The 15,742-nt window shown below is 40.2% G+C and overlaps 1 protein-coding gene across 1 annotated transcript in view; it reads right to left on the minus strand.

Moving 5' to 3' along the window:
• DNAH5 (dynein axonemal heavy chain 5) overlaps nucleotides 1-14,490 on the minus strand; it is a 130,831-nt gene extending 116,341 nt beyond the window's left edge. The window contains exons 1-4 of the mRNA XM_054191319.1: nucleotides 14,434-14,490; nucleotides 6,168-6,302; nucleotides 4,540-4,624; nucleotides 1,229-1,389 (exon numbers count right to left, since the gene is read on the minus strand). Coding sequence (XP_054047294.1) covers nucleotides 1,229-1,389; nucleotides 4,540-4,624; nucleotides 6,168-6,302; nucleotides 14,434-14,490 — 438 coding nt within the window. The remainder of the gene's footprint in view (nucleotides 1-1,228; nucleotides 1,390-4,539; nucleotides 4,625-6,167; nucleotides 6,303-14,433) is intronic.
• Nucleotides 14,491-15,742: the final 1,252 nt, after the last annotated feature.

The following is a 15,742-nucleotide window of genomic DNA, read 5'->3' on the forward strand; positions in this document are numbered from 1 at the left end:
AGTTAATTCTGACTTGCAGTTGCCTAAAAATTTTGGTCCATGAAGAATACCTCTGTCCAGTTTGAAAGAACAATTCACAGAACATTTGCTTTTTAGACATTCTGAAAAGACTCTGGAAACTTCTAAGGTAAATTACATTAATCTGCCAGCCATTTTTTGCTTCATTGTTTTTTTCAACAACATAATTTACCAGCAAATAACTTGTATTTAAGTGTCACACATTAGGTGTGTCTTCAGTCATATCATTTTTACTTTTCAACTTTTCTTTCTTAGTTTTAAGGCATTATCTACTATCAGCAAGAGCTATGTCATTACTTGTGAAGAACTCTGCTTTACACATCTTTCAGTTGCAATTACCAGCTTGAAAGTATTATTAATAAGAAAAATCTTCAAATGTTAAATAGTATATAATTGACTGAAATCTAAGCCAGACCTTTCAAAATCATTAAAAAAAAAGAAAGAGGTTAAGCATAAAACCATACAGTATGTATCTACAGAAATCAAATAATAATAATCTGGTAATGACAACCAGTGCATCTCCCTTTTGCTGTTCTATTTCTTGCCTATCTGCACAAAAAGGTTTTCCTAGAAGAGATGGGGGAAGTTAAAACTTTCTGGTTTAGGAGTTGCACTTGAAAGTTCCCATTTTGAGCGTATAGAAAGTTTTCCACAACACTAAATTCTCATTTATCCCATCATTCTTATTTAGTTCTCTGATTACTCTGTCTACAACTACGGAGTTCCCTACATTTTACACTGGGCTCCTTGCTACTAGAGCACTTGAATCCAGCTTTGTTCACTTTAGCCTATCATAGATTTAAGGAGTCTTTCACTAGGAAAAACTTGTTTATATATAATTTGCTTATACACTCTTAAAAATAAAGCCATTTTTGTTTGTTTTTTTTAATGGATTTACTAGTGCTTATTGAAATTTAAAAGCTTAGTATTTAGGTATTGACTAATTACTCTTTATCATTTTGGATTGTTGTAAATTTTCTTCCTTCGCATCATTTCTTCATAGCAATGACACGCTGCAGGTTGCTGCCACTAGATAATGTCGGTTCAACCACTCCCCTCCTTTTTCGTCCTGTGTTTGATTTAGCCAGACTGCATCCTTTTGCTTATTCCTCCATGTCAAAGGCTGTCAAATTACATGGTGAGAGCAAATACCCCAAGATGAAAATGGATTTTAAACAGTGTACAGGGATTAGCAGTTACTGACTCTTACCTGATAGATATTCTCAGTCGTGATTGGTTTAAAAAGACTAGCTCTAATGAAGAAAATGCATACACCAGTTAAAGCAACTTCTTTTCCCTCTGTTACAAATACTTTAGGTTTATTCTTTGTCAAATGAGAGTTGATTCCTGTTCCTGGAAGGCCAAAGTGCTCTACAGATTCAAATAAAAGAAACACTTAAAAACCATAGGCTATTTTTTCAAAGAAAAGTTTTCTAAACAAACAGTTCAGTCATCATTTGTGTATCTCTGAGTCTCAGTCCCCTGGTGCCAACCCATGAGACCATCCACAGACAGAACGCAGCATCCAGAGTCCTCACGGCACAGTAAGAACTATTTCATCTAGTTTTGCAATTCTCACATCAAAAGCCTTTCATTTCTATGCATTTATTTGTTTTCCTTCAAGCGAAGGTTCAAGCTCAAGATCCTCCTACATGGCTCTCTATCATGTAGTTGCAGATAATGCTCTATTTCTTAAAAAGAAAAATCAGCACAAGTAGTTTACCTCAGAGAAGCTTCTGTCAATCATCTTCCCTTAAGAACATGTAGACCTAAGTCTAACATTAAAAAAAAAAAAAAAAAAAAAAAAAGAAAGAGTGCTTCTGGAAACAAGGAGACACAAGGCACAGCACATTCTTTGGGGGAGAAAACAACAACAACAACAACAAAACAATAAGGGCGCTGCAAGGGACTTCCCTGTCCTTTCTTCTTCCCCCAACATGAATACGCTGCTCCCATGTTTAGCCTGTTGGTAACACTTGTAAAGAGTCACCAAGAAGTAGCAGTGCGTCTAGGGGGGGGAAGTACTTCTCTTAAGTTGTGGTTTTGGCCACATTACTTCTCTGATACTAGTTTTCTAGTATTACCTCAGAGTAAAATGTGCACACGTACACATCTCAGTGAGACAGTGCAACATTAAAAGATCAAAAAGCAAATTGTTGATACCAGTAGTTAAAGGAGAACATCAAAAAAATTGCAAGAAGTGACAGGTCCCTTGCCCCTTTTTTTTCAGGCACGTGACCATCTGCCCGAGAGATTCCTATTTTGGATCAAGTGGCCACCCATAAGTCCCCTCCCCACCCTTTTGTTCACATCACCTTTCCCCCTCTCCTTTTTCCCCCACAGCTCCTGTAGAAGCCTTTTTTTTTGTTTACTTCAGAAGTACATCAAGGGCTGTGTCACCAACAAAAGTCTTGACACTGAGAATTTTATCAATTTCATTTATTGCCAATGAACATAAACTTGCACTATCCTTGTATTTCAGTAGTTACAGAGGCAACAGTCATCCCAGTTTTCAGGGCATTCCCACAATGTATGGAGCTGGATTAGGTAGTACACTCTGCAGCCTCTTTAGAAAAGATGTACTGTTACTGAAAAGAATACTAAAAGTTTTTAAGCTGCATATCAAAAGTACCATTCGAAACGTGGCAAAAAATCTGCATGTGAGGGTGGGCATAAAACCAGACTTTGAAACAACCCCTTAGGGCTCTGAAGTACACCTTACTGAACTCAGTGCTACACAGTTTCCTGCTCTTCAGGGACACGAAGTATCTTGTGGACACCCTTCACAGGGTCATCTTCTGCCCTAACAGAAGTGTTCCCTGATCCACATCAGGGTTAGAAAACCAGCTTGGATTTGAGGTGGCGTGTAGTAAGTGTCCTTGCCAACAAGAAGCACATAATACCACAAAACTTCACTTAACTTTACTGATTAGCAGCCATCACTATAACAGATTTTTGCTTTGCTACCCTGCGAACCACAGCCCCAGAACAATCAGCGGAGAAAATTCTTTTACAAACTCTGCCCTACCTGAGATGGAAAAACGCGCAGCACAAGCTGCACACTGTGATGGTATCACAAGTAACTGTACACTCACGGCCGTGGGCAAAGGCAGCTTCCAATCCACCCACTTCATCCCACACTCACGTCTTTTCCTCCTTCACCACCAGTTCATTTTTTCTTACTTTTTTTACCTCCAGCACGCATCATCTTTTGGGATCTTTTGCTTATTCACTTAATGCACATGTTGCTGTGAATTTGGGTTTTGGTTGTTCTTTTTTTTTTTTCCCCTCTGGCTTTCCATATTGCCTGCATCAAGCATCACATCCCAAAGATCAAAGGCCACTACAATCATGCTGTAGGGTCATCTGATCAGTTTGAGGGTGGGTGAGGGGGACTCTGATTAGATTCCCAGGCTTTACCCCTTGCCTCACGCTCTCTCTAACACACTTCCACCACTTCAACTCAGGGATGTCAAAACTTGCTCAGCAGATTTCTAAATTAATGGCTGAATTTGTATTTTCATTTAAATTTCTTTCTATGTACATTTCAATGTACATATATGCACATATAACATTTTATGTACATTTCTATGTACATTGATACATGTATGTATCATAAAGTGCAATTATTCAAGTTGCTTATATCTTATTAAACAGTCTTTTCATACCTTTTAGGTATATGCATATATACTGAAAATACACACAGTATAAATACATATTTGTACACTCATATAGGTATATGTTTACACGTGTATAAACACGTATACTTATGTAGATATGCATAGATATATATTTATGAGGCCCTTCTTGTACATCCAAGGTAAACAAGCGGGTGAACTCCCACCAACCAGTCACAGGGTCTCAGAGGTCACATAGCACCTGGCTAGTCCCGATGGCAGCAGCACTGGAGGCTCTGGGACAGAAGCCACGGGCAAAGGGAAGACGTCCTTCTCACAGGGGTCCTGAGCTGCCTCCAAGGGTAAGTGAGAAGGAGGATTCCCCCAAAAGTGTGGTAACGTGGGGGCACTGGGGAAGGGAATGTGAGCAGAAGGAACTTTTGGGATAATGGCCCTTCTCCCATAATGCAGGTCTCCTGGGGCCATTTGTCATGTGACAAAACCACCCAGATGAAGTGGTCATGTGCCAAGAAATGTGAAGAGCTTCTAGGGTCTGCCCAGTGGCATGACTGGAAGGGAGAGGGCAGGGCGCATGTCATTGCTCACCTTGTGTGAAAGTGATCTTTTAACTATCAAAAACCACTCCCAGCCCCCCCCCGGGCAAGAATTACTGGGAAGTACCTTGCTGATGCATACTAGCAATATGCAGAAGTGCACTAAGAAGCTTCAATAATTTCATCAATCCTCATTTCATGAGCAAGGATCAATGTCCGAGTATGACCAGTTTATAAGAACTCCACTATTTGCTTTTTCCTTGCACACTTGCTCAGTGTAAGGAAAAGAGACAATGAGTTGTCTCCTTGCACAACTGTAACATGTTGCAGGAGAACCTAAGTTGCTCTACCTGTATCTGTTGCTTCCACATCTTGATAGTAGAACATCAGGTGACACAGACCTCCTGGGGCCAGGAATTTGTCAATGCGGTCTATCTGTTTGAGATTATGTTGAGATTATTATGCATAGCATACCCACTATGAAGAGTTCAACTTGATCAGGATTTTAACATAAAGGGCTGACAAATACTCATCACATTATCATTGTTTAACAATAAAGTTATACCAGGCCCAGTTACTAAACTCCAAAAAATTAAGCAGCTCATGCCTACTTAAGTGAATCATTTGAATTTTTCCATGCTGAACACAACTGAATACAGCCAGGCTATGTTTCAGTTTACTGAAACCACTTAGCGTACATGTTGTGTATCAGCTTTTAAACTGAGGGCGCAGGGCGGTTCTTCATTTACTGAAGTGCAGCAGCACCTCATTGAAGTCCCCTCACCCATATTATTCTTACTGCAAAGTCAGCTAACAAGCTGAAAGCAGGAAACACACAGCTGCAAATATTCCATATCATAGCAACAGAGGAAGCCTTTATATTTATATTTATGTTTTAAGCATGAGGACAATTTCACTGTTCTCCATCAATTTAAGGCTGCCATCAAGCATCCTTGAACCATGTATTGGTAGTGCAGGCCAGGAGTCTCATGTATAGGCCGTACAGGCCTAGGAAGAAAGTTAATTGCTCTGTGCTAGTATGCTGATCAGTGTTTCAGCACGTAAAAGTCTGGCCTAATCCATTATTTTTCTAGATCTGCGAGTCATTGTTTCATACAGTCCCTAGTTACATAGCAATCTTCCAGTGGAAAAGGCTTCAACTACTAGAAGTTCTTCAGAAACATTTGCTGGCACCATTTGTGATTCCTAGAGCAGGAAAAAGGCTGAGAGATCACCAGCAGCAGAAAGCAAGCTGCATTTATCCCTCTTCCATTAATAATGGGCCTCAGTTACACCAAGATCACATAAACTGCTATTCCAGAAAATCTTGGATGAGCCCCCTCAAGGTGAGGTCAAAACAACTATTGTGCTTTCCTCTTTCCAAGTATAACAGCTGCCAATATTTTCTGCATTGTTCTGACAATTGTTCTCAGGCAATAGAGTTTGACAGGAAACTCATTTAGAGATAGAATGCACAAAGGCTGAAACAAGTTCTGCTTTTTAACTTGTGTGATAGTGTTCTGCACAGCTTGTTTTCCTATATCACATGGAATCACAGAAACGTTGGGAGGGGACTGTGGGAGATCTGGGCCAGCCTCCTATATCATCAACAGCAGCTCAGGTCATCCAGAGCTTTGCCTAGGCACTCTTGAATCTATATGTACTATATATTCAAGCACTGAGAGACTTCATGCTGTGGATCCAGTATGAAATACAGTCAGAGTTTTTACTGTACTATCTATAACCATTGGAAAGCAGAAATCCTAATCACTTTCAAAATCAATATTGTTACAATAGGTCCTGCAACTAAGGACGCTCTTGTTCAACTTAATTACAAAATGCTGATATATATTTTTTTCAGTGAGAAGACCTGAGTAATCTCAGACATGAAGTCTGACAACTATCTCACCGAGTATTTGATGGTAATATCAGTTCTAAAGCACACCTATGAACTTCCCTATCAAATTCATCGGATTACCTGGTTACCGTCAAGAATAGCATCTTCTACTTCTGCTTTGTCCAGATTCACACAAGACGCAACAGTGTCCAGTAAGTAATCATGCCTGCCATCCAGGCGGGCACGTTTAGCCTCCCTCTCTTCCTTGATCTTTTGCTGTTATAAAACACAAAGTGAACAATGAATAATTCACAATCATTCACAATCTATTTTGGAAACAAAAATAAAGACAATTCTAAAATTTATTTTACAAAGTAAAGGCTATTACATTCTTCCATACTTGTGGTTCATGTTTTTTAGGCAGTCAAATGGAAATTTTAGAAGCTACCCCTGTTATGATTTTACAGTTGATTTCCTGTGATCTATTTTCAGATTTATCATAAAATTTCTATCATCAGTCTTTCGTACAATATTATTTATTTGTTGAAAGGCTCTATTAAAAAAAAAGGTATTTTATATGTATGTATCTGTTTTTCTGCAAGTAATCTTCAACATCCTAAGTCCTTAGTCACAGTTTTTCAGTCTGGTCACATACGACCATCAAGTCAAGAAAGGATTCTAACCCATCTTTGTCACTCATGGAAGATATTGTAAGCGTTCTCTAATAAAGACAGATGCTGCTGGAGGAAGCTAGAGTTTCATACCTTATCTCTTTAGTGTAATGAGAAGTAAAACAAGCCACAAGCCTCAAGGTACACAAGTGTTTACAAATGTGCTTAACTATAGCTATTATACCATTCTTCAAGCAGTATGCCTACTTTTCTAATTAAATTGAATTCCCACATGTAATGCACCTCATTACATTATAGACAATATAGCCTTCTGGAATAGTTACTGGTATTATTGTGCTTGCGGATTACAAGATTTAATATCATTTCATTTTCAAAAGAAATTTAGAATTATGTTTCATTGGTGGTAAATTCAATCTTTATTTCCCCAGTGATTATGAAAAATCTAGTAACTCTAAAGTATGCACAAGTGATTTATCCACAAGCTTCTGCAGACCCAATAGGACTTGCATGATATATTTTATACTCTTATGTAAATATCTTTCCTACTTCCTGAAGGAATTTTCAAATATTTGGTAAACTCATAATTACTAGCATGCCTTCATAAATGCTGAATACACTGGAAATGTTTTTCCATGTGAAAGACAAACATACGAATCCTGTTCTTTACAGGATATATCCTTTACAGATATGCCTGAAGAATGCAGTAGCAGATTAATTTGTACACATACTTTATGCAATTTCACCTCTGTCATTCCCTAACATGGTCTCCACTTTCCCAGAAGTGAAACATCATCACAGGATTGGCCTTTCCGACATGTTCTCACATCAGAGTAGAAATTTTTTCCCCGTAGTCAGACATACAAAAAGGAACCATTTGGGGCTGAATCAGTTTCACACTAGATGATAACACTAGAATCCTAAATACTGTTGTTTCAAGTAGTTTAAGCACAACTGATAATGCAGCTTTAAAATAGAAAGATACAACCAATAGTCTGCCAATTAGTTCGCTTCTATTTAATCCAGTAAAAAGCTCTTTTTGTTTTACTTAAGCTACAGAGAGACTGCTTTTGTACTCTGCTGTGTTTCCAGCATAGAGTTCCATATATATGGTTATACAAAGTATACATCTTACATTGGTTATCAGTTCCCAACTATACCTATACAGATGGCCTTTGATACATTCATAGCCTCCATTTCTTCTATAAGTTGCTGTTTACATAGGCTGAAAACATGAGCACCTTCTTCTCAAACTGGGCTGTTGTGCCCTGATGTTTCAGTTCTTTTAATGCTTTCCAATCCTTTAATTGCAGTCTCTCAAGCCCCATAACAAATATACTAGCTATTACATATAGCTGTTCACATAGCATTAGGCGATATTTGATGTCTAAGGCCAGTAACAAGAGCACTCGTTAATATGTCACAGAACTTTAAAAATCTAGTTAACTTAAATTATTTTAATGAACTTTACCTAGAGAAAACAGGGAATTATTTACTAGACAGTAAAGCTACAGTTTTGTCAAGATTAAGACATTCACTTGCATTTATTGCTTGTCACTTCTGGAAGGCATTTACATTGTTCTGGTGGATATCTCTCTAACTGACACAAGTTGTATGCACATTTTTCCTGATAGTTGCTACAATGCAATTCCAGAACACACCCTGCCTGTCATACTTCTATATTTTGATGACCTTTTTGATGACCTGCCATTTGTAAGAACTACTTCTCCTCCACAAATGAAGTGTTCCCCAGGCACAAACTCTCATTTCTCAGTTGTTGCAGTCATCAGAAAATACTTATGCCTCACTTTAAGTATTAGGTTGTCCCAAAAAAGTAAAAGAAATCTAATTTCAGCGCTTTCAATAGCAAGTCATTAATTTAAATATTTAAAAATACTCAGAAGCTAGGCTGGAAACTGGCCAAAATATCAGTTTCCATTTACATACTAAAAGAATAAATTTTTAAGATATTCTTTCCTTAGGGTTAGGAATCTCAGAGAATGAATTGCAACAAAATGTTGAGCTTTCTACCTCTCATTTTTCCCTTCCTCCCCCACCCCTCCTCCAATTTTAAGAGCCAGGCATAAATAAGCAAAAGGCTTATGGAGGAACAAGTGGATTTCTATTCCAGATTTGTTTCCTTCCCTGTTTTTGCATAGGGGTACATTTCAGACACTCAATCCTTTTATATCAACCAGAACTTCAGTGAAGGAATTCACTAACCTGTTCACAAATTCAATCTTTGGATTTCAAGATGCTAACTTTAACTACCCCCACATTTTGCTTCAAACCAGCAATGTGTTCATGGACTAGGATTTTTTGTATATTTTACATCCTGCAGGATTCAGTACAGAAATACATATTCCTCAACAGCATCTGTACAAAAAAAAAATACCTAAAACCAGTCAGGTTTATGTAATTCAAATAAACATCATTTAATAGAACACTGAAAGAGTAAGATTTTTGATCTTTCAAGTAGGCAGCGATGAGGTAGCAAAAAGAAGTCCCAGGGCAATGAAGAAAGATTTGAAGACCCTGGGATGGCTGGTCAAGGGATCGGGAGCGCAAGTTATGTTCTCCTCTATCCCCCTAGTTGTGGGGAACGATGAGGGGGTAAATAGGAGGAGCCAGCAGATCAATGCCTGGCTCCAAGCCTGGTGCTGCCGGCAGGACTTTGGGTTCTTTGACCATGGCCTGATTTACAAAATGCCAGGCCTGCTGGTAACAGGCGGGAAGAGCTTATATTGCAGGGGGAAAAGGGTTCTAGGACAAGAGTTATCAGGGCTCATTGAGAGGGCTTTAAACTAGGTTCGAAGCGGGGTGGGGATGGTACTGGGCTTGCTGGTGAGGTGCCTGGGCATAGGTGCTCAACTCCTGTGGGGGAGTGTGCCAGTATTTCTGAGAGCCAGAAGGCTTACCACACCTCAAGGGTCAAAACTCTACACACAGCTCCCTCTCTGAAATGCTTATACACCAATGCACGCAGCATGGGGAATAAGCAGGAAGAGCTAGAGGTCTGTGTGCGGTCACAGGGCCACAATCTCATTGCAATTACTGAGACGTGGTGGGATAGCTCACGTGACTGGAATGCTGTCATGGATGGCTATGTCCTTTTCAGGAAAGACAGGCCAGCAAGGCATGGTGGTGGAGTTGCTCTTTATGTGAGAGAGCAACTGGAATGCAACGAGCTCTCCCTGGGGGCAGATGAAGAGAGGGTTGAAAGCTTATAGGTAAGGATTAAGGGGCAAGCAAATATGAGGGACACTGTTGTGGGTGTTTATTACAGGCCACCTGATCTGGATGGGGAAGCTGATGAGGCTTTCCACAGACAGCTGAAGGTAGCCTTGCAATCACAGGCTTTTGTTCTTATGGGGAACTTCAATCACCCTGATATCTGCTGGGAAGACCACACAGCCAGGCATGCACAGTCCAGGAGGCTCCTCCAGTGCATTGATGATAACTTTTTGTCACAGGTGGTACAGGAGCCAACAAGGAGAGGAGCACTCCTGGACCTAGTACTGACAAACACAGAGGGACTGGTGGAGGACATTAAGGTTGGGGGCACCCTTGGCTGTACTGATCATGAGAAGACAGAGTTCAAGATCTTGGACGGTACTCACAAATCAACAAGAAGTAAAATTTCAACCTTGGACTTCAGGAGGGCTAACTTTGACATCTTCAAGAAACAGAAACTGCTTGAAGAAATCCCATGGGCTAGGGCTCTGGAAGGCAAAGGGGCTCAGGCTCAAGAGAGCTGGTTGGTATTCAAAGACCACTTCCTCCAAGCTCAGGATCGGTGCATCCCTAAGAGCATGAAATTGGCCAAGGGATGCAGGAGACCTGCATGGTTGAGCAGGGAGCTTCTGAAAAAGCTCAAGTGGAAGACGGAAGTTTACAGTAAGTGGAAGAAGGGACTGACCCCTTGGGAAGATTACAAGAATGCCGCCAGAGCACGCAGGGATGAAATGAGGGAAGCCAAGGCCTCCTTGGAATTAAATCTGGCAAGGGATGTCAAACTCAACAGGAAGAGCTGCTTCAAGTATATTGGACGCAAAAGGAAAACTAGAGAAGTTGTGGGCCTGCTGCTGAAAGAGACAGGAGCCATGGTGACAGAGGATGCGGAGAAGGCAGAGTTACTGACTGCCTTCTTTGCTTCAGTCTTTACTGCTTGGCCCAGCCCCAGACTTTGGAAAAAGTAACAGGGAAAGAGGAAGACTTCCCCTTGGTTGAGGAGGATCAAGTGAAAGATCAATTAGGTCAATTAGATATTCACAAGTCCATGGGCCCCGATGGGATGCACCCGAGAGTGCTGAGGGAGCTGGCGGAAATCATTGCCAGGCCGCTCTCCATCATCTTTGAAAGGTCCTGGAGAACAGGCGAGGTGCCTGAGGACTGGAGGAGAGCCAATGTCACTCCAGTCTTCAAAAAGGGCAAGAAGGAGGAGCTGGGGAACTACAGGCTGGACAGCCTCACCTCCATCCCTGGAAAGATGATGGAACAGCTCGTTCTGGGCATCATCTCAAGGCATGTGGAGGAAAAGAAAGCTATCAGAAGTACTCAACATGGATTAACCAAGGGGAAATCATGTCTGACTAACTGATAGCCTTCTATGATGGCATGACCGGATGGATAGATGAGGGGAGGGCAGTGGATGTTGTCTACCTTGACTTAAGCAAGGTGTTCGACATGGTCTCCTACAGCACCCTCATAGGGAAGCTTAGGAAGAGTGGGATAGATGAATGAACAGTAGGGTGGATAGATAACTGGTTGAAAGACAGAGCTCAGAGGGTAGTGATTAGGGGCACAGAGCCTAGTTGGAGGTCAGTGACAAGTGGTGTTCCCCAGGGGTCAGTACTGGGTCCAGTCCTCTTCAATATATGCATCAATGACCTGGATGAGGGGATAGAGTGCACCCTCAGCAAGTTTGCCGATGACACAAAGCTGGGGGGGGGCGGGGAGTGGCTGACACACCAGAAGGCTGTGCCGCCATATAGAGAGACCTAGACAAGTTGGAGATCTGGGCAAAGAGGAACCTTATGCAATTCAATAAGGGCAAGTGTAGGGTGCTGCACCTGGGGAGGAATAACCCCATGCACCAGTACAGGTTGGGGGCTGACCTGCTGGAGAGCAGCTCGGTGGAAAGAGACCTGAGAGTCCTGGTGGACAACAGGATGACCATCAGCCAGCAATGTGCCCTCGTGGCCAAGAAGGCCAGTGGCATCCTGGGGTGCATCAAGAAGAGTGTGGCCAGCAGGTCGAGGGAGGTCATCCTCCCCCTCTACTCTGCCTTGGTGAGGCCGCACCTGGAGTACTGTGTCCAGTTCTGGGCTCCCTCGCTCAAGAAGGACAGGGAACTGTTGGAGAGGGTGCAGCAAAGGGCTACAAAGATGATTAGGGGACTGGAACACCTCTTTTATGAAGAAAGGCTGAGGGACTTGGGTCTTCTTAGTCTGGAAAAAAGACGGCTGAGGGGGGATCTTATCAACACTTATAAATACTTAAAGGGTGGGTGTCAGGAGGATGGGCCCAGGCTCCTTTCAGTGGTGCCCAGCGACAGGACAAGAGGTAATGGGCACAAACTTGAGCATAGGAAGTTCCACCTAAACATGAGGAGGAACGTCTTGACTCTGAGAGTGGCAGAGCACTGGCACAGGCTGCCCAGAGAGGTGGTGGAGTCTCTGTCTCTGGAGACATTCAAAACCTGCCTGGATGCGTTCCTGTGCAACCTGCTCTAGGTGACACTGCTCTGGCAGGGGGGTTGGACTAGATGATCTCCAGAGGTCCCTTCCAACCCAACCATTCTGTGATTTGAAGATGGAAGGACTGCTAAAACACATAAGCTATCATTTATGTAGGTAATACAGGAATTGCTGGTATGCGCAATAACACGTACATGCAAACCCTGGAAAGGATCAGCAGCAATTCTCATCAGGGTCATACAACAAAACCTCCTCCTAAAGTCCCATGATGTAGGAGGATCCAGATGGAACGGTGTTTACAAGAGATAAATGCTTTCTCACTTAGGTATCTGGAAAGATTGTCCAAGTTTTTGTAGGGTACAGCTTTACCTCAGTTCTTCATTTAAAGAACAGCAGCACAGCCATGTTTAGTTTTGGGTTTCTTTTACCCCTCTTAGTTACAAAGGTAAGAAAGGCCACGTGACACAATCCCACAACAGATGCAAGTCCAAAGCTAAACTAATTAACCGAAAAGTCCTTCTTTGATGATTAGTCTAGTTATAAGTAACTTGTTTTATGTTACATAAAACCATAAAATTCCTGATACCTAAATACCAAAAATTTAGCATGGGAAACTAATTTCAGTAGACATCTCCTGAAGCAGAATAAAGGAGAGATTCCTAAATGTATTTTAACATATGCCTAAACCCATAACCATCACACCATCAATCTGAAGAAACAAATGAGGATTAATTTAAAATTTAAAAAAAAAAAAGTGTTTTCTAACTACAACAGGAGTAAATAAGTATATATATTTAAGCAGAAGGTACTAAAAGATCAAAGTGAGAGGTGACAGGGGTCCTTCCTTTGAAACAACAGCCTCAGAAGCCAAATATTGACTATTGCCAACTTCTCCATTACAGAATGCAGTTGCTAACGTCTGCAGACTCTCTAGAGTTAGCATGAATGTTATTTAGTATGCAAGTCATAACTGCACAAGTTAAAACTTGTTCCTGAACACACTTTATCCAGCAAATGATGTATTTGGTTGCCAGAATACTGTGCATTACTGAATGTAGACACGCTCAGATCAAAGTCTTATGGATGAGCAATACACTCAAACTTTACTGGGAAGCTCAACAGTAAAACAGTCGAAAAGTAAGCGTGTTCTATTGTTAATTTACTGTCTTATCGAAAACTTATTTAACCAACATGACCTTCCTCTGTCTCTCCTTTAACTTTCTAAGGTGTTTTATATTGCATAAGCATTGTTCATGGATTTCCCTGTAAAAGTAGACTGCAAACCACTTCACACTTTCCAAGCACCCTGAGTTTTCAGCAGACACACACCTTTTTATTCGCTCCTCTCCAAAACACACATACCCCACAGAATTAAGGCAGTCCCCATATCTGACTCAAATCTCAAACATCAATCAGAGCTTTCCCACATTTGTTATAACACTGCATTAACTCAGGAACAATTTGTTCATAAAGCTTTTAAAACTAATCTAAGGATCTTTATGACTTCTATATTTTATTATTGTTTCTCAATGCTACATAGTGTCTTCAAAATTACATTCAGTAATTTTATTTCCAATAATTTCCAATAATTCCCAAATATGGGAAGAGTGAAGTTAAACTTCAGTTTTCCTTGGTGGCAGGAATCCCCGTTGTGTTCCAGATCTAGCATCAAGCTCTTTATTTTACCAGTATAACACTTGTGAAATTACGATACAAAATTACCAGACCACTGCAACAATCTGGACAAGATACAAGTACCAGTAGTCAAATGCATAAATATCTCCCTGTGCAAATTTACTATTCAAAACAAAACACACAACTAAGCCTTGACTGATTATAAGACCAGTTACAAAACAAACTACCTCTCATGACAAATACCTACCCCAAATACTATGTTTTGCTTTAAAAGGCAAAGTTTATCTGTTTTTATAGAATTTGAATGCTTTGTGAAACCAACATCATCCACTTACACCATTTTAAAACACGCATTTTTCTACACTCTGCCCCCCTCAATTCACACCTTTATTCAAACTATACAGTTAGTAATCTCGACCTAGTCTGAGGTTTGGTTTTCCTTACCTTTATAACTCTGCCAATGCTCTGTTTCCAAAGTTGCTTTCTTCCGGCTTTAAACATTGTACAATTCAATACCAGCATCAAGTACTGTTTCAGGAATAAGCCTTAAACCATGGAGCAAGCTTCTTGATTCATCATTTTGCACTCTCCCCCCAACCATTTGTTCATATTTGTTTCATTCCTTATCTGTAGGAACACCAAAAAAACTCTAGAAAATACAGTAAGGACCTAAAAAGCCAGCAACTATTAACCTTAGCTTTGTATTTAAATTTAGTTCTAATGTGCATTTAAATTACTTGAAAACTAAATTGGACAACTTTAGAAACTAGAGGTCTCTAACCACCAGAATTTACTGCCTATAGATTAGGAGTTGAAAATTACTGCTGCCAACCACAGTGTTGTTAAGGTGATATTGTTTATATACAAACACCGCTCGATACAATTCATCGTGCTCAAGGGCAACAAAACCATTTGCAAAAGTCAATTTTATAACTGCTTATCTGATTTGTGTTTCACCTTCTTAAGTAATCCTCATGTCAACAGACATCTTTGTTTCCTTGTCAAGGATGATTGTTTAAATATATAGCAACAGTCAAGCAGCTTTCAAACAGCTTTTACCTCCAGACTACTAAATTACTGAGTTTTCTACTCATATTTTTCATACAAGCACATTCAGTCTCAGTTATTTTTCAGTTGTACAATGGTTGCTTAATACAGCAATTTTTCATCAACAAGGAATGTTACATTTTTTCTTCTTAAAATAGCCTTAATTTTTTCCACTTCAGTGACAGAATCTAATCTGATGTCCTCTTGAAAATGCCAAGAAAAACAAACTAATGATCTAACATTAGGAAGAAGAAAAACAAGAAATTTTTACAGCTATTTCAGGCTTAGAATGCCCCTAAATATTTCTGCTTCCACTCATATCACTGTGAATCATGTATAAAAATCACTTGACAACCTCAGTGTTGATAAAAATCACATGAGTTAAAACCATTTTTCCCACATTATCTGATTTTTCCATACAATTTTCCCCGCCTACTATAGTCAAATCCAATTGTGTATACATGTTTGAAAGAGAAAGACTGAAAAAATGCATTTAGTGTAAAAGTAAACAACTGTAGCTTTCTCTGAACCCTTTACAGCCTTCTCTTAAAAATAAATATGCTATTAAATATTACACATCGAGTTAATCCTGGATATATTCAGAACACTGAGGAATTATTTACTTCTTTGCAGAACGTATGGGATTTCTAATATAAAAATTCAGCCCAACAGGCTTAATTTTGCCACACATCAATAAAAGCTCTTT

This window comes from Rissa tridactyla, chromosome 2, assembly GCF_028500815.1.
Source record: "Rissa tridactyla isolate bRisTri1 chromosome 2, bRisTri1.patW.cur.20221130, whole genome shotgun sequence".
Classification (NCBI taxonomy): domain Eukaryota; kingdom Metazoa; phylum Chordata; class Aves; order Charadriiformes; family Laridae; genus Rissa; species Rissa tridactyla.